We start from the raw sequence: 21117 nt of genomic DNA, 5'->3' as shown, positions 1-21117 counted from the left end.
ACAAAAACCACGACATTACATGCCAACAAAATTAGATTAATTTACAGTATTTTACATTATTGGACTAATTGTATTCCTATGGCATGTTTTACTATTTCATATAGACCTAGACAAATAACTTAAGTATGTGAAAATATGTCAATTTTTCCAAAATATGAAATCATACTCTGCAGATTGACAAGAAAAGCGCTGGGATAAAAAGCATTTACCAACTGTGGTGCACACAGCGGCAGAGGCACTCCATTTGCCCGATTCTGAACATGTGACTGTTTCTTCTCCAGATAAAGTGTAACCGGTGTTACATGATTGTGTGCCATTTTGACCGTACGTCGTTCCTGATGGAGCACTGAAATTTCCGTTGTCGACAGTAAGATCTCCACAGTCTATAATTATAACAGCAATAGATCTTTAGAAAAGTTCAATATGGTTTCAAATACATTATAAATTGTCATTTTTTTCTTTCAGATCATTTACGATTAATCAGTGATTTTCAAAATAAAAAACAACGGTCAGTGAAAATAGACACGTAAAAATACTCACGTTTGCAATAAATTTTATTAATTTTCATTGCTATCAATGTCTGACAATTAAAAAAAACATTCATGAAACTGTACTTTTTTGTATCTACTTGAAACGATTAAACTCATTTGATATTAAGTTATCAGGTAACAAATGAATGGAATGTAAAATAATTAAACTGTCAATGGCAATACATACAATCCATAGTGAAGAAAATATTTCATCAATTTCTTAGTATATTTATAACAGATCGTACGATATCAGTATTTTATTCTATTCATTTAAGTAGTTTTCATCATCACGTTTTATTCAATCTTGTTTTTTTGTTATAGTATTATGATGCCAATTTTGATAAATGTCTATATTGCATTTATATACAAAACATGTCGCTCTTCAATCGAAATATTGCACCAAAAAGTTACAATTGCAATGCACTGCAAATTTACAGACGCCTATAACATTAGATTCCATTTCAATTATTTCTTTATAACATTATATACGTATGCCCTTTATTTATTTCGAAGTAACATGAAGACACCATATAAAAATAATTGCATTGCCAATGATCTAATCATCGCAAGTCTCTTGTAGTTAGAATATCAAAAGATAATTTCATTACTTCTTTTTGATAAAAAGTCATATTAAGCCGATTGACTTCATCTTAATATTCACCAGCAGATTCGAAATATGCAATTGACTCTATAGAAGGAATTATCAGTCATGATACATACATATCAACGGTTTTTATACCATCTTTATTGCAAAACTGTTAACGTTTTAATCTGATGCTGAAATAAAATTTAAAACAAAAAGATATCAAAAAAGATTTTTGCAAGATACATGTAATTGTTTTTTTCATACCTGTTCACAAGTTAATTTCATCTAAGTAAAGAATATTTAATTGAATAATATACCAAGACAATTGCTATACAAGTAATTCGATACATTGTTACATTCCAAACTCAAATTGAGATTGTAACCACACACATAGAATTGATCTCTACGGTCACATTTACCAACGACTGTACACACGACGCCAATGGCATTCTTATTTCCGGATTCTAAACATATGACCGTCTCATATCCAGATAAAGATAAAGTGAAACCAACGTTACATGACTGTGTGAGTCGTGAATAAAGGCCAGTAACGTTTCAAATACTCATTTGTTATAAAACTTATGTCATTTTTTGGACAAAAACCACGACATTCCATACCGAATTCACTGTGTTTGATAAAATTAGACTGATTTTATTCCTATGACATGTTATACTATTGATGTAAACCTAGACCAATAAACCAATGTGGAAAGATTTAAAGAATTTTTGCTCATTCCATTTTTCCAAAAAAAAACAACAACAAACAACAAGTCATATTGGGCAGATTGACAAGAAAGCAAAAGCGCTGGGATAAAACGCATTTACCAACTATGGTGCACACAGCGGCAGTGGCACTCCAATTTCCCGATTCTGTACAAGTGACTGTTTCCTCTCCAGATAAAGTATAACCGATATTACATGACTGTGTGGCTGTTTGACCGTACCTCGTTCCTGATGGAGCATTGAAATGTCCGTTGACGACAGTCACATCTCCGCAGTCTGTTATAATAGCAATAAATCTTTAGAAAAGTTCAGGGTCGCTTCAAATATTATGAATTGTCCTTTAGAATGCAGAAATGATCATTAATGATTAATTTATGATTTGCGAAAAAAAAAACGGTCTATGAAAAAAGAAATACGTATGATAAAGAACCGTTCAAATACTTTTAAAAGCAAAAATACGTTTGCAATTAATGTGATTAATTTTCATTGCTATCAATAATTGTCTGCCAATCCAAAATTAAATATACAAAAAATTTAATAAATTTTGAAGCACTCATGAAACTTCACTCGTGTTCATGTATGCGAATATAAACACTACTTAAACGATTAAACTCATTTGATGTTAAATTAACTGGTAACAAATTGATGAAATGTAAAATTTTTAAACTGTCAACGGCAAAACGTATAAAATTGTGAAGAAATTTTGTTTCATCAATTTCTTGATAAAGTTGTATAAAGTGACATCATGAGTTACAAGAAGGGTCCGATGTTTTATATTTGTATATGTCTGAATAAAAAAAACACACCGACAAGTGTGCAAACAGCCACAGCAGAGCTCCAATCTCCCGATTCTGTACAAGTGATCGTTTGTTCACCAGAAATATTGTAACCGGTGTTACATGATTGTGTGGCTGTTTGTCCAAATGTCGTTCCTGACGGAGCATTAAAATTGCCATTGTCAACAGTTAGATTTCCACAGTCTGGAAATAAAAAAAATCCAAAGCCTAAGGATTCCTATATTAAAGGCAAAAAAGCAAATATAATGAAATAAAAATTTATTTAAGTCGATTAATGAATGTCTGAATATGAATACGTGTAATACCTTTTGTTAAAAAACAGGCGATAATGTTTATTTGCTTGTTTGTTTCATTTTACGCCTTTTCCCAACAGTATTTAAGTCATATAGGCGGATAGTTTCCTAACCATCGTTCCTGGAGAGTTACACCAAAACTAGACTACCTTCCTCCGTGTTAAACTACCAAAGCGTCTCCGGGGGATCGGACCCAACCCAGAGAGGTAACTGGATTAGAAGTCATCGACTCTAACCCCTCGACCACGGAGGCGTGCAATAACCGTACAATACAGCATATTTATAGTTGTTTAAAAAATACACAACGTCATTTTACTTTTGAAACAATATCATAATGAGTTTATGAATGTACATGTATTTACAAAATGACCGTAAAATATGAACATTTTCAACTTTACCATGAAGTACATGTTGCAGAATAACAAGCAACTGGGGGCACCGTATTAGCTACCTGTTGGCAAAAACCTCTTATTTTAATGCACTTTTTGGTGTTTTTGTTTCATGTAAACGCGCATAGTAGAATATAAGAAATAAACATGCTTTCAAAATAAAAGTTTATTACTAGAGAAACATACTTTCCAGTTTTCAAACGTGCTCTTCACATCTCGGGTCATTTAAAAAAACAAACAAACAAAAAACACAAAAACAAAGCAGGTTATAAATTATATTAATATTGAATAGCATAAAAATGTTTCATAATTATATTTGAATATCCTTCTAGCAAATACATACCGACAATGGTACATATAGCAACAGCACCGCTCCAATCTCCAGATTCTGTACAAGTGATCGTCTCTTCACCAGAAATATTGTAACCGGTGTTACATGATTGTGTTGCTGTTTGTCCGAATGCTGTTCCTGATGGGGCATTAAAATTTCCGTTGACAACAGTTAGATTTCCACAGTCTGGAAATGAAACGATACAAAAGGATTCTCATCTTTAAGACAAGAAAGCAAGTACAGTCCTACGCATAAACCCTTCCAGCCTGCTGAATCTCAGTAAGGGCTTATCAGCTAGTAAATTACTATTAACTGTATATCTCCCATTAACACGTCCACTGAGTTGAGAGTTTTGTCATTATTTATTGCCCCTCTGTATTCTTATCTAATGGCCCCAACTTTGAAGGATCAAATTTCTACAGAAGATACAGTCACTAAATTTATCAACGTTTTTTCCCCTTTCTTTTGATTATGGGTCTGTGGCCCAATTGAATTGTGAAACCTAGCAATTATTTGTAAATATACTTTATAACATACGTTAATAATAAATAAAATAAAGTTCAATTGTTAAGTGTCGCTGTTACTCATCTTACTGACTGAACCCCCTCCCGGCCAGCTAAAAAACAAAAACCAAAAACAAAAAACTGTTCATAGATGTAACTTTTACTGAAAAGTGCAAGACTCTTAACTAAAATGACCAGATAAGTGATATTTTTATTATTAGCTCGACTATACTAAGAATGTGGTGAGTTGTCCTACTCACCTTGGTTTGCAAGTCGACCTCAGCGTCCATACTTTAAATTAATGTTTAAATGCGCCTATAACTTCTTTATTTCTTAAGGTATCAATTTCAAATATATATTCCTTCTCATCGTCCACATCATTTGATAAGGTGCAAAACTCTAAAACCAGTATTTCCAGAACTATATCCCATTGAACTTAAAATAATGTTATATTTTACTCTAACATCTTTATTTCATATTAAAGTATTGACTTTAAACTTCAAACATGTGTTCCTTATCATCAACTTCATCATATGTGTCAATGTTGTTTTTTTTTAACTCTAACACCAATTTTTTCCAGAATTATCTCCCAATGATTTTTTTTCCTCTCAAAAAATGTTACTGTTTACTTTCTTTTTTATTTCTTAAGGTATCAACTTCTAACTTCAAATATATTTCCTTATCATGTGTGACAAGATTCATTACTGTAGCATGAATATTTCCAGGATTATTTACCCCATTCAAATTTGTTTTGAATAAAAATTGATATTTTATAACTTTAAACAAAAACATGACAAGCTTTATAACTCTAGCATCAATATTTTCAGAATCATCATCCCTTTATACGTAGAATTTTCCTATAAATATGACCTTGACCTTGAAGGTAGGGATAGGGGTCTTAGTCGTGACATGTCATCTTGATGTGGAAAGTATTTATGCCTAGTTATTTTGTAATCCTTTGATGCACGACAGTCTTGATGTGAAAGACATGTATCCCAAGTTATTCTTCCATGCATGACAAAGTTACATTCCGGGCACAAATGCGTGAACCTATAAACTTTTATTGTGAAAAAGTGAAACTTCAAAATGTTAGTGTGACCTTGACCTCTGAGGTAGGGACGTAATTCTTGGACGCAAGATGTGGTAGACATTAATGCCTAGTTATTTAAATATCATTCCATGCATGACAAAGTTATAGTCCGGACAGGAATGAAGTGGGGATGCACAGACAGACGGACGTCCAGACAGCCAGACAGAGGGACGGTGCGATTTTAATTGCCTCCCTTCGGCGGCATAAAAATGTTTTTATCAACACCTTTATCAGGTGCGATTAGATTTATAACTTAAGTCCTGTATTTCTAGAATTATCTCCATTTCATTTTTGAATTAGGGATTTATTGAAAATTAATATATTTCTAACAATTATCCTTGTTATTATAAATGACATCAACTCTAGACTTGAGATAATTGTCCTTTGTCATTACTCACATCATGCATGACAAGGTTTTTAACTCCAGTATCTTTATTTCAAGAGATATTTCCTCTTTGAACTTAGAATTTTACTTTAAAAACTTTATTTACTTTTTGCTTGTATCATTTTGGTACCTTTTTTATAAAAAAAAATCACATTCATCTCTTTTCCTACTAGATTGAATGATAACCTACAATAATGCTTTGAATCCATTATTATTATTACTAAACATTATTTTGCTCCTTCTGAAAAAAAGAAAAAGAATGTAAATCACTGAGGTATGATATAGGCTTTTAATACGAAAGTTATTTACAAAATTATTTTCATTGTGAGTTGTAAGTGATTAAAAACCTTTTTTTACTGTAATCCAATTTTTATTTGTCTTCTTTACACTAAAAAGTTAAATCTTAGTTTTTCGTTACATCTATATCTTCCAGCTTAAACTATACATTCTTGAAACATAATAGGGTCATAAAACATTCAAGGGTGCTGCTATCAGTAATACAGTGACAAGCAGTGTAATTATAATTAAATGCTCATCAGTGACCAGAGATAGGAAATTTTGGGGAAAACTGGAAATCTTGGGCTTATGCGTAGGACTGAGTATGAAATACAAATGTTATTAAAGTCGATTAATGAATTCTGAATATTAATAATCCTTTTTGATTTAAAATAGGTGACAGTTTACCTGTATTTACTTCATAATACAGCACATTTATAGTAATTCAAAATAATACACAACGTCATTTAACATTGGAACAATATCATAATGAGTGCTTGAATGTGTTTACATAGAGGATATTTGATTGTATGTGTGTGAGATGCAATTTTATTTCATCGAGTGGGCTTTAAAAACAGTGTTCTCACGAGTGGCGTTGCTACGCCACTCGTGAGAATATTGTTTTTAAAAATCACGAGAACAAACAATTTTTCTTTTTATTTTATGCTTAAAAACAAGTTAAAACGAAATTTCCATAATATTAACGTTAATAGTAAAATCTGTTTTCCCCATTGAGAGCCCCATTTAGTCAGAATTTCCCATTAAAAACAAGAAGTCTTGAGCTGAAAAATAAGTTCGACAATAAACGTTAAATGACGGTGATATTATTCATTTTATTAGATCGCTTGTTTTAATAATAAAAACAAGCAATTCTTGTAGGTGAAAAAGTCGCCCCATCCATCAATATTTCTGTTAATTACTGCGAATTCATATTAGACCTTAGATGTTAAATGTAAGTGGCCATTTTTTAAAGTTGTGTATTTCACGGGAGGAAAATAATTGTGTTTGATTCAGAGGGATATTATTTGGATTTGTTAGTCATACACCTTTTTAAAAGAAAGAAAACTTATATGAAGATTGTAACAGACAAAAAATAAGTGTTGACAGTTGTGAAAACATTCAGAATAGCAGCTAGGACAATGGAAAACTTGAAAACTGGCTCAGGAACGCTGGGTGGTTAACTTGTTCTACGAGCTGATGGCTGTCATTGCTTTTCAGTTTTTCATAAAGCATATGGCAGTTATTGCTCGTAGGATATGCCCAAATGTCATCAAGAGCAGTTTCGCATGTGGAAGGAATGTATTTTCAGACATCAGCAACCCTACAGCAAATGACCTGTCTGCAGTCAAAGTGGCACTTGCTATTCCTGGACTAGACATGGGCAAACAGGAAAATGAGACCATCCGTAGAAGTCTGACACTTGCGGCTATCTACGCAGACTATCCTTCGGACACATGATACACAGATGGGTCAGCCACTAGAGCCGTTAAGGATGGAGGCGGTGGTATTCACATAACGTACCCTTCAGGCCAGAAAACAGCCCATTACATCGCCACTGGGAAGCACTGCAGCAATTACAGAGCAGAGACTGAGGCACTCATGAAGGCAGTCTTTTTGATAGAAGACTCGCCAGAAGAGATCACCTCTGTAGTCTTCCTCACAGATGCAAGATCAGTTCTGGAGGCCCTACAAAACAACAATGTCCCTGAACTAGCGCAAGCCGTGAATAAGCTTGGGTCGTCCTGTAATGTTGCCTTTCAGTGGATACCATCTCACTGTGGAGTGCCCGGAAATGAGGAGGCTGACAAGCTGGCTAGGTTAGGAGCCCAGTTGGAGCAACCAGATAACCAGGTGACATACAAGGAGAAAGCCACCATCATCAAGGCTCTCACCAAGACAAGACAGGAAGTGGATGCCTACCACATGCTTAACCGACCAGAACAAGTGGTGATGGTCAGGCTTCGCTCGGGACACAACAGACTGAATGCACACATGTGCAGGAAGTACAAACTGGTGCCGTCCCCCATATGTCCCTGTGGAGAAGAGGACCAGACTACAGAGCATATCCTCCAAAGATGCAAAAGACACGACCAGGAGCGAGGAGCAACGTGGCCCCGAGGTGCAACACTCCAGCAGAAGCTGTACGGAGACGTTGAGGATCTGCGGTGGACCACAACCTTCATCGCGGATACTGGCGTGATCGTGTAGAGCGAACGCCAGTAAAGTAGTAAGTACTGTAAAAATGAAACAAAAAAATTTAGAGACGAAATTTGGTGATTGGAATTCGAATGAATAGAAGTAAGTTTTCTTCTTTTTATTACTTTTGGCATTTAAGTTATTTATTATTTTAAGCTTTGCTGTTTTTTTAAACAGCCTGACATTGTCAGAATTGTTAGCAAAATAAAATTGAGGTACCACAATAGGAAAATCTTTAAAAAAGTAGTTTCGTCATTGAAAAGTGTGAAATTATATTTTGATAATTTTCATTGTGAAATTATAATTATCAAATATAATTTTCACGGATAAATCAGTAATCCACTGAAAAACATAAAATAAAGAATGATCGTTTATTATGAACATTTTCAACTTTACCATGAATGTACATATGTTGCAGACTATGAAGTAAGTGGGGTCACAAACCAATATTAACTATCTTTTGGCAAAACATATCTTATTTTGATGCAATTTTGATGTTTTTGTTTCATTTAAACGCACATAGAAAATAGAGGAAATACATATGTTCTAAAAATGAAATTTCGTTATAACTAGAGATATATACTTTCCGGTTATTCAGATGTTCTCTACACATCTCTGGTCATTAAAAAGAACACACAACAAAACAAAAAAATAAATTATATTAATATTGAATAGCATAAATAAAGTTTCATATGCATCTATCAAATCATACCGACAATTTTACAAACAGCAGCAGCACTACTCCAATTTCCTGTCACTGTACAAGTGATCGTCTCTTCACCAGAAATATTGTAACCGGTGTTACATGACTGAGTAGCTGTTTGTCCGAATCCTGTCCCTGATGGAGCACTGAAATTACCGTTGACGACATTAAGATTTCCACAGTCTGGAAAACAACAACAACGAAATTGTCATCGTATTGCCAAAAAAAGCAAAATATGAAAGAAAACACATACAAATTAGCACAAGATCTGTTAATACAGTGAAATTAAAGAAAATATAAAGAGTGCATGTGAATAATGCAAAACACATATTTTTTTATTTTCTTAAGATAATAGTTTAAATACGTATGGAAATGATTTCCATTACCCTATCTTCGACCATTTTAAACAAAACAATGAAAGCATGGATTTACAACAGAACGAATATATGAGACAATAAACATAGGTTAAATTAAAGGTTTTTGCTTATGAACCGTGTATTATGAACTCTATGAGATATAAGTAAGTCATCACTTAGCAACTCACCGGTGCACATATCTGTTTGCGGTATATCTTGACATGTAAGAGTAATATTAGCGTTTTGATCGAATGCTGAAATAAAATAAAAGACAAAATACCAAAATATATTCTGCATGTCCTCATACTTATTATATAACATTTTGCAAGCACAAGTTAATTTAAGCTGAGTAAAGAAATATATATTGTATATCATACCAACACAATTTCTATGCGAGTTATTTGATACACAGTTACATTCCAATCTCAATTTGAAATATAATCACAAATATAGAAATGATCTCTACGATCATATTTAAAATTTCTTTTTGAATTTGCTCTTTACGTTCATATTTCATTTGAGTAAGTGACAAACCTAATTAAAAAAGAAAGTTAAACATCGATATTATATTTAAATCAGTAAGGAGCATCTGTGGTCGAGTGGTTAAGGTTGTTGACTTCAAATCACTTGCCCCTCACCGCTAAGGGCTCGAATCCCAAAAGGGACTTTGGATTCTTTCATGTGAGAAAGCTATCCAACTAGCTTACAGTACGTCGTTTGTTCAACTTAGATGCCCTTTCGAGCCTGAAATGATGTACAGAAGGGCATATGAGGTCTTCCTCCACCAGGACAGCTGGAACATCGCCATATGACCTATAATGTAGCAAACAAAAATATATTGTTTTCAAATTTGGAACTTTGAATCTTTGCAAATGTTAACGTAGCAAAATGAACCTACTTGAAAAGTTATTTATGTATTTTGTTTCATTTATATATTGAATGGTGTTACTTGTTTTATTATATCCGTATATATATTGAATTTTTAACACTCTTTTTTCGTGCAATAACATCTGCTGAAAAACAAGGATGCATTAAAAGACTGAGCCTTTGGTACGAGGTCTTTTTCAGGTGCTCATGAACTAATTTAAAAGCAATAGGGGGATAAACGTTATGTTTGCATAAAATTATAATATTAAATCCGATATTTCCGGGTTTACTCATCTAACCATTTAAAATGCTTCCCTAGTGCTGGTCCGATGCCATTTTGACACTTATGTTTTGGTAATGAAACTAACGGGACCGTCTTTACTTTTTACATCGCGCCCTGAGTTACCCCAGTTAGAAAAAGTTGCACAATGTGCGTGCTCTCGTGGATAATGCAGGTTGTTCTTTTCTCCGTTAATTATGACAGGAATGTAGCTGATTCTTTTATCGATTGTAATAGTTTGATCTCCCCGTACCTTGCTTCCATTTTTGATAAAATTTATGATTCTGGTTTATACTAAGGGTATAATTTTACCAATTCACAAAAAAAGGCGATGTAACAAATCCTTCTAATTACAGATACTTTATTGCTTAGATATTAATTGAATAAATAGTGTTGGAAACAATCATGTAAATAAATACTATTTAATGAATCACAATTTGGTTTTAGAGATAATCATTCTACCGCTGACTGTATTTTTATACTTCATTCCATCATTCAAAAAGTATTGACTAATGAATCGAAATTGTATTATACATTAATTTATCAGTCTATATATGCAAATGTTAAATCTTGTGTACAAGTGTCTGCTATGAATTTTTCAGAGTTTTTTGACGTGTCTATATGTTTAATACAAGGGGAACCGCTCTCGTCGTTAGTGTTTATTTTTTTCGTTAATGACATTAATATAAATCTTGATATTAACCTATAAACTGAAAACGACTTTAATCAGTTAAGTATGTAAATGCTTCTTTTTGCTGATGATATTGCTTTATTCACAACTAACCCTGAATCTTTGCAAGCTCTGTTAGATATTATTAATAACTTTTCAATTAAATGGGGCCTTAAAATAAATGTTTATTAAACAAAAATATGTATTTTTGAGAAAAGAAAACAAGTAAATAATTTTGTTTGGAAAATAAATGATGACAAATTGATTTAGTAGATAATTTTACTTATCTTAGTGTAAATTTTACTTATACAGGAAACATGAAAAAATCTGTTAAAGCACTGTCAGATCAAGCTCTCAAAGCCTATAATTCACTTTTGTCTCTTTTTGATAAAGTCAAATTTGATATCAAAATGAAGCTTGCACTTTTTGATTCTTTGGTTGTATAAATTATTCTCTATAGCTCTGAGGTATTGGGTATTTATGAATTTCCTTAAGTAGATAAAATACATATAAAATGTATTAAACAATAAACTCCTAATTTAACTGTTTTGGTGAACTGGGTAGGTACCCACTTTCTGTTATTTGCAAAGAAAGAGCTATTTAATACTGGTTAAAAATAATGAAAAATCAGCATTCACCTATGTATAGATTATATTTAGATCTTAGCAATGGAAATAATGTGATTTGCTGGGCCTATAAGATTACACAACTGACAATTTAGGCTACAATAATCTTCTGAATTTTAGACAAGATGTAAATTATTTTCCTGCTAGGAAACAGCGTATTAGAGATCAGTTTATACAATCTTGGAGTGAGACAACATTGAATATGTCTAAACTAGATTACTATAGAAAGTATAAAATGCGTTTTGGCTTTGAAAGTTATCTGAATTATAAATAATGATAAAATGTTAACATGTTTCAAAATGTGTTCTCACAACCTAGAAGTTGAATTGGGAATATTTAGTGGTTCACAAAGACACGAACGAATCTGTGAAATGTGTAATTCAAAACTGATTGAATCAGAGTATCACTTTCTATTAACTTGTCCTGCATATGTTGATCTGAGGGCTAAATATTTGGGTAATTGTTCATGGCTTAATGTACAGAAATTTATTAATACGAGTATTATGTTTTGAAGTAGTAAATGTAAGCTGTATAAATCTGCTAAATACATATATGAGGCTTTCCAGTTAAGGAAAATATTCTAGAAACGGAAGCTTACACTTTGAAAATGTACATGTTTGCTTATATGTTTATATATTTATCTTGTAAACTATATATGTTATATGTCTTGGCCTTATTCGTCAATTGTTTTTGTTAAATTGGCCAAAGGTATGTTAAATATGCCAATTTGCCAAATAAAAACTGAAACTGTTAATGTGTACCTGCAAGAATTTCAATGAAGCATTTTGTTCTCTACTTGCTTACTTTCATTCATAAAAGCCATTATCAGCACTGGAATAGATATTATGGGGAATTCTTAAAATTCAGTTTTGTCCGTTCCAAAGCTTTTATGTCCCCTGAAAATATTTTGATTAAACTAACCTTCCAATCCAATAAAGAAAAGCCCCTCTTGATTTTGTGTTGAGGTGTTGTTGAAAAAAATCTTAACGTAGCGTGAATTAATGTTAACAACACTTATACTATTGGTGTAATAGTTGCCACATTGTATATTGTATAAAGATGTATTGGTCCCGTTTACAAAATCCAGACTTTGCTCACAATGAGTAGAGTCGAGATATAAATCTGCATCTATTATATACAGATTCACGTCTTCAGAGCACGGAGAAACTTCTAAAGAGCACGAACAGCTTCTGGATCCAGTAGTTACCCCCGGATAACCCTCATTCGTTAAGTAAATTGGTAATCCACTGTAAATATGTCCTACATTCGAACAAATATTGGTTATCCTTGTTACTGTAAGGCAAAAACAAAATATGTATTCTTGAACATCAGTTGAAAATTGTGTGCAAATTTTCAATTAAAACAAAGCTTCTATAAAATACATTTTTAGATCGCAAATTCGATGATATTAGATATAAGATGTCGAGCATTTAGAATTAAGAAAAATATGTGCCGCACGCATTCACATACTATTTTGAAAAAAAAAGTCAATTTTGTTAAATAAGTATTTAACCAGATCAATATTTCGTGACGGTTCGATTTTAGACAGGGACTGTGAGGAAGCTACCGGAAAGCCGTTCTACACTACCTAAGGGTTTCCTCCTCTGTCAATAAAACTTGAAAGTCGCCATATAACCTGTACGGTTTCGATGTGGCATGGAACCAAAAGAAAAAAGTATAAATACATCGTAAAATTATGATAAGAATGTTAAACAAATGTACACAATTTATACACAGAAAACATCAAAAACTCTAAACTGCTTATTCCTGATGCAGCATAACACTTAAAATAGATTCTTACCCGGAATACAGTAGGATTGAATGATAACATATTCGGGTTCATGTGTACCGACAGCACCAAAGTCACGGGTACCTGTTACACCTACTGTACATGTTTGTCTACCAGAGCAAACACGGCGGACATCAGATATTTCGTTTGCAGTTGCTTCAGATTTCGTGTGACTGCTGTTGAAATCACAGCATGTTTTTAAACAAGTTGGTTCATACCGGAAATCAAGAGACTGGACAGCTATAACGTGACCATTTTCACAGGAAATATTGACATTTGATAGTTCACAACTGTGAAAGGTGATCAGTTCTTCTTTTGAAGACAGCTGACCTACGTAAAAATTATAAATAAAATATATATGTCAACTTGTACATCTATAGTATGCAAACTAGTACTCTTCATTTAAAGCGTATGCTAAAGTTACATAAAGACACAAAACACATTAAAATTCTTATAAAAATATTATTTTAAATCACAAATGCCACAGAAACGAATAAAATTTAGAAAGAGTAAACATGAGTTTCATAAATTTTAAATAAGAGAGCACGTTGAATGCATTCTACCCAAAGAATGTCGTCCTTTATGTGAAATTATTCGTCATAGAAGTAAACAAAACAATAGTTTGGATGGGAGGCAAAATACTTGACTTTACTGTTTTGTGAACAAGTTGCTTAAAGAGTACTAACCAAAATCCAACAGAGCAACAGTTGGTTCAGGTTATTGGCAAAGTTTAAGTTTTATGGAAACTATAACATGACAACCAACATTAAAAGGGCTTTTGAGAAAAAAGAATAAAATCATTTCTTAGGCATATTGGGCTTTTAATGTTGGCATGATAATGCTATTAGAATATGATTGCAGAAACTTTTTAAGCGCCGTTTGCTTATTACAAGGGCAGATCATTCGCAAAGGCCTTCGTTGTTCTAGGTGAAGAGTAGTTTTTCTTCACCTTTATCGATGCTACCCTTCTTTAAAAAGGACTTTTGTAAAAAATGAATTATCCGCCTCCGTACTTAAACTCAGTAAAAAAACAAAAAGGTGTGACAGAACTGCACAAAATTTTGTTTTGAAAATAAAGATACAATGGTAGAACAACAAGTACAAAAACAAACCATAAAAAGACAAGATTGATGTGACTTATAATTAATCTTACATTGATATGTCCTAAAATAACAACAATTACTGTAACATTTAATTGGCAAGTAACTCAAAAAAGAGGCTACCATTTTTTCGCTCAAAATATTGCTGTTTTAATATGCCCTGTGTTCACAACTAATATATATTTCTGTTATCAATCTTGATTTTACTAACAGTTGTTTCAAAAACTTCTTCAGTTTCTTTTACAATATATAGAATTTACTTTCGTTCCAAATGTATCTGTAAGATTTTACATTGTATGAACAGGTAACAAAGAAAGGCATTTATAAAATAAACAAATCAATATAAGTATAAAAAAGTTTGAAGAACACTTGACCAGAAGTCACACTTGGTAAATCAAATGATAATTGCATGTGACTACTTTAAAATATGACTTTTTAAATGCTCATTTTTATAATGTTATGACTTCTTTGATTAATACATAATTATTTTAGAAAAAAGCCCAGATATATGACGATTTTAAGATATGACTATTTCAATGTGTGTATACTTCAACGTGTGACAACTTCAATATTATGACTACTTGAAAATATGAATACTTAAATATGTTTCACCTTAATTAAGTATATTACTGCTTAAAAATGTAACAACTTGAATGTATGAGTATTTCAACATGAGACAAATTAAAGTGACATTATGTCCATCCAAAAGTGGGAGAACATAACTTTACATTTGCCATAATTGTTTTCAATTTTATATTCTATTTCACGAGTGTAATCAATAACCCACGTGACTCAAAGACAATTCTACAAGTATTATTCGGAATGTTTTGTTACCGTGTAACTGATAATAAAGATTTGGGAAGTCCTTCTTTTATTAAAGGCAGTTTTTGTATTGTATTCTAAACATATTTAATTATCAATTATTGGTAATTAACCATTATAACCATTTTGTTATATATATATATAGCCAATTCAGCTTAATTATATAACTCATAGCATAATGTCACTTTAAATGCATGGTTTTAAAAATTAAAATAGTTACAGCCCAGTACACTAATTATGACTGAATTGAATATTTTACTTCCTCTATTGATGACTCATCTTCAATATAATAATTTACCTATGTATATAAATAATATTTCAAAAGAAAATATGTTTTAAAAACATAGTAAAAACATAGAACTTGTTATAATTATGATAATACATAACAATGAATTAAAATACTCACCAAGATTTGTTTTTATGAGAACCAATAACAAAATTATACACGTTATAGCATATCCGTGAAATTCCATAATTAAAAATTAATGCAAACATTCCGACCAGACATTTAAATGGAAGCAAATGGATTTTTAAAAAAGAAAATTCAATAACACTTCTTCTATCGAACAAATTGTTCACACGCTATTGCAGTGTACTATAAGGTAATTTGAGAAAAGTCGAAGATACACTAAGTTTGATAAAGCATAAAAGAAAGATATCTTTTTACAAAGATTGTTATTCTAATAGTATGTTAAGTCAGGTTTATCTTTTACAACAATAGCAATCTTTAACAATTTTTTTTGTTTCGGTCTGAATGTAAACAACGTATTGTCCTTGTAAAGTATGTGACAAAATACGAGAGATAGAATATAGGTCATTGTAATCTAATTTATTTATTATATGAAACTATATTGTAAACTAAATTGTAAATTGAATAGTAAGATTTACAATTAATAAACGGTTATTGTCTAGACGCAGTCACATTGTTAGTAACCACTATAAGCTCAAACTCGTTACCTTGCAAAACTGCTTGAACCTCATTTCATCGTTCTATTAATTTGATAAGTGCTGGTACCCTGGTTATTTTACATATTAACACTGTATCTCAAGTCAAAACCGACTTTACACAAAATAACACGGAAGTTAAACATAATAAGACATGTCTTGGACAAGTTAACACCGCTTTCAAAGAAGATAACGGGACAGATTAACAAACTCAGGCAGCGCTTTCTTAAGTTAGAACTTAATTTGGACAAATTAACAAAATTATTAGACATAATAAAACTATGTTTTTACAAGCAAACACCAAATTTTGACAAGATAGCCCTTCTCTTTTACATAATAAGAAATAGTTTAGACAAGTCATTACAGCATTTCGGACATAATAAGACTGAGTTTTAACAAGTCAAAATTGCTTTTTGACTTAAAATAGCATGCAGTTTGTCATAATTAAGCATAATTTTGCCCAGTCAACACACAATTTCGACAAGAAAGACAATGTTAAGTCATTTAAACACCGTATTTTGACAAAATAAAATAGCAGTTTGATGAAATAAAGCACTGTTTTGACAAGTCAACACCAAATTTCGGCAAGAGAACACTACTGTTTCAAATGATCAGACAGTCTTTTGACAAATCAGCTAAATAACGCGACAAGTTGACATAATATGACCCATTTCAGACAAGTCAAAACAACATTTTGACATGATAACACCACTGTTTAAAATAATTAAACAATGTTAAGACAAGTCAACATCACATTTTGAAGAAATAAGACTACTATTACGCATAATAAAACAACGTTTACACAAGTCGACAAAATACTTTTGCAACACAACACTTATATTTGACAAAATAAGACGATTTCTAGGGAAGATAAAAAGAAGTGTAACAACATGAGGCAGCAATGGCGTTCCATAACTTTAGCTCTCTTCAGAATGTGTGTACTTCAGAATGTGTGTCAAAAATATAATGATTATTGGTAGGAAGAATGTTATTGATATATTTTGTCTCTATTCTTGAATAAAAACGATGTTTGATGGACGTATATGGAACGCCATAGCTGCCTCATGTTATTACATTTTCTTTTATCTTGCCCAGAAAGCGTCTTATTATGTCAAATATAAGCGTTGTAATGCCATTCTAATTTGTCGACTTGTATAAACATTGCCTTATTATGCGTAACAGTAGTCTTAACTCTTTAAAATGTGATGTTGAGTTTTGTTAACATTGTTTAATTATTTCAAACAGTACTGTTATCATGTCAAAATGTCGTTTCGGCTTGTCAGAAATGTGTCATATTATGTCAACTAGTCGCGCTATTTGGTCAAATTGTGTAGCTGTTTTGTCAAAAGACTGTTTCATCATTTGAAACAGTAGTGTTCTCTTGTCGAAATTTGGTGTTGACTTGTAAAAGCACAGATTTATTTATCAAACTGCCATGTTATTTTGTCAAAATACGGTGTTTAAATGCCTTAACATTGTCTAATTGTGTCAAACAACTGTGTTAATTTATCAACGTACACTACTGAATTGTCTTTTTATATCAAATATTCGAATTATCTTGCCGAAATGGGGTGTCGACTGGGCTTGATCATGCCTTATTATGATAAACTGTATGCAACTTTGTCAAAAGTGGTTTTGACTGGTTAAAACTCAGTCTTATAAAGTAAGAAAATTGCGGTATCTTGTCGAAATGTGGTAATCACTTGTCTAAACTCTTTCTTATAATGTAAAACAGAAGTGTTATATTGTCGATTTTGCTCAACTGTCCCGTTATCTTTTTTGCTCTATCTTTTCACGCTCCACGCGGGCTCTGGTCACGTGATACTAAATTTTGACAACATCGCATCTGGACAGAATAACACGATTATCTGATATAATAAGACAGTATTTAGACATGTTAACGTCATAAACTGGCAAGTCAACGCCACTGTATTACATAATGATACTGTGTTTCAACAAGTAAACACCACATTTGGAAAGGAAAAAAAGATACTTCGCCATAAAAGGACGATGTTTAGTAAAATTAACACCGAACCTTGATAATATAAAATGACAATTTGACAAAAAGATAATAATAATAATTTTAGACAAGTCGTCACCACGTTTCGACAAGATGATACGACTATTTGACATAATAAGACGAATATAGCCAAGTTGAATCTGCATTTGGACATAACAACATGACAGTTTGACAAATTAATATAGCGTTTTAACAATTCATAACCATAATTTGTAAAGATACCACTATTATTTCACATAATAAGACGGTGTTAAGGCCGGTTAACATAAAGTTTGGATAAAATAGCATGGCAATCTGAGAAAATAAGGCAGTGTTTAGACATGTCAATACCATCTTTCGACATGTCAACAATACTGTTTGACATAATAAAATAACGTTAACACAAACAAACAAAATTTATTGGCAAGTCAACATTAGTATTTCACATAAAAAGTATATATTTAGACAGGATAACAACAGTTTTAGACAAGAAAGCATGATGTTTTGGCACAGAATCAGACAGAATCATACAAAGCAACATAACAGTTTGACAAAACAGGACAGAACTCAGCCGGGTCAATATAACGGTTGAACAAGATATCACCACTAGCCGACATAATAAGACATGAGTTTGACAAGTTGACACCAAGTTCCGACAAGATAACACTACTGTTTCACATAATAAGACGATTTTTTAGACAAATTACGACCACAGTTGGACACGACAGCATGCTATTTTGACATAAAAGACATTCTTAAAGCAAGATAACACCGAATTTGAACACAATGACATGGCAGTCTGACAAAATGTGAAGGTGTTTAGACAAGTCAATACCACATTTGGACAAGACAAAACGACAGTATAACATAATACAACAGTATCATAACATACCAGGATCACATTTGGACAATATGACATCAACTTGCGACAAGATATTAACACTACTGTTTCACGTTATAAGACAATTTCAAGACAATTCAACACCACATTACAACAATTCTGTGTTCAAATATAAGCGTTGTAATGACATATTGAAATCTTAATTCGAAAAGATGGCGTGCATGTTAGACATATTAATACGTACAAATACATATTATGTTCTTAAACTTTGTTCTACCTCATTAATTCTTCAATTATATCACTATTGAATTTCTGAAAGTTATGTTAATAAAAAAATGTAGTACAGAACTCAAAGAAAGTAATGCCATTTTCCTTGCAAGTCAAACTTATTTTGGTTATAAGTACTCAATTTGTCATATACACACGTACATTGATTTCTGCTAAAAAAAAGTGCATGCCTGATAAATTAAGCTTTATCAGAACATAATAGAACAGAGTTTATTTCTTGTAAGCTTATAAGCATAGGTACGTCGTTATAACAAACATGTTGCAATGCCATTTTAGCCGTGTCATGACAAAACCAACATAATGTGTTTGCGACCAGCATGGATCCAGACCAGCCTGCGCATCCGCGCAGTCTGATCAGGATCCATGCTGTTCGCTATCTGTTTCTCTACTTGTTATAGGGTTTGTAAGCGGACAGCATGGATCCTGATCAGACTGCGCGGGTGCGCAGGCTGGTCTGGATCCATGCTGGTCGCAAACACATTATGTTGGTTTTGTTGTGACGCGGCTCAAATATTTTACCCGTAAAGGACCTGTAGCATAAAATAGAGAAAAACAGAATGACTAAAGTCCATGATCTTTTGATGCCTCGCATTATTGTAACATATATAAAATTGATTTATATAATGTATCAATCCAAAACACTGTTTTTTTAATTTTTACTCCGAATCCATGCTAGTCGCAAACCCATTATGTTAGTTTTGTCGTGACACGGCTCATTTTAGGTCAAATAATTAACAATGAAGAAAAACCCATATAAACAACCCATATAAACATTAAAGAAATCATTACAAAACAGAGTAATGGGAAATTTAATACATACAATGATATTCCTTTATCAGACACCTCATTAATACATATTGAAATAAAATTAAAAGAATGGGTTATTTTTACCTCTTACTAGTTTGAAAATATTAAACTGATAAACTTCTATAATTTACAGAGAAGAACTGAATATAAGAAAAAGTTTTCATTGGTCATTTTAAATAAACATTTTTTGTGTGTATTTTCTTTCTACTAAACTTTGTTTTGGTGTGAAAGTTACTAATTGGCACAATTACCTGAAACTTCCTTCGCTTCTGGTGTCTTTTGCCATTTAGTACAGTTTTGGTGATTGTTAAAATACTACTTTGTTCACATTTTGCTACTTTTAAAAATAAAACAACCTCACATTCATGACTCCTTCCTTTTGGTAATCAACATGCTCTAAAATACTCATTTCCTCTCCTTAAAGGGAATTCTTTATTCATTTGTAAAATGGTATGCTAATAAATTTAATAACCAACCCTTGACCTTGCACTGTTTTGTATTTGAAGCAGTCCATTCCTTCAAAGTTTCAGAGATTTCAATCATGGTCAAAAAGCACTAGTAAAAGATCCTGGTCAGATTGCATGGATTCTCCGGTTGGCCTCCTGGCCCCATGTTTACTAACACAAGATCATGATCAAGGAACAAATGATCCTAGTTTTCTTTTCATTGTTTAATTGAGAGTGTTGTCCTAGAATTAAATGGTATAATAAACAAAGTGTAAAACATTTGCTGATTTGCACAAAAACAAGCCTTGTCCGGGATGAAATCGACAAATAACAAATATCATCGGATCAAAATATTAAGGATCAATTTAGGGATCAGGAACAATATTTGGGTCAACTGCCAAAATGCCTATATCTTGTTAAATTACAATAAATTTATTCTAAAATTTTATAAACAGGCTATTTAAAGTTCAATTCTATCA

The 21117-nt window shown here is 32.2% G+C and overlaps 1 protein-coding gene across 1 annotated transcript in view; it reads right to left on the bottom strand.

Annotated features, from left to right (window-relative positions):
* The window catches only part of LOC132715863 (sushi, von Willebrand factor type A, EGF and pentraxin domain-containing protein 1-like), a 47049-nt gene extending 34167 nt beyond the window's left edge, over window positions 1-12882 (bottom strand). Inside the window, exons 1-7 of the mRNA XM_060698958.1 lie at window positions 12523-12882; window positions 9347-9412; window positions 8812-8985; window positions 3662-3835; window positions 2646-2819; window positions 1942-2115; window positions 210-383 (exon numbers count right to left, since the gene is read on the bottom strand). Of these exons, the coding sequence (XP_060554941.1) occupies window positions 210-383; window positions 1942-2115; window positions 2646-2819; window positions 3662-3835; window positions 8812-8985; window positions 9347-9356 (880 nt within the window). The 5' untranslated portion in view covers window positions 9357-9412; window positions 12523-12882. The remainder of the gene's footprint in view (window positions 1-209; window positions 384-1941; window positions 2116-2645; window positions 2820-3661; window positions 3836-8811; window positions 8986-9346; window positions 9413-12522) is intronic.
* Window positions 12883-21117: the final 8235 nt, after the last annotated feature.

The sequence above is a fragment of the Ruditapes philippinarum genome, unplaced genomic scaffold, assembly GCF_026571515.1.
Source record: "Ruditapes philippinarum isolate M1 unplaced genomic scaffold, ASM2657151v2 ctg3667_1_1_1_1, whole genome shotgun sequence".
Lineage (NCBI taxonomy): Eukaryota > Metazoa > Mollusca > Bivalvia > Venerida > Veneridae > Ruditapes > Ruditapes philippinarum.
The sequence above is the reverse complement of the archived record's forward strand: the minus strand, read 5'-3'. Positions and strand labels throughout refer to the sequence as shown.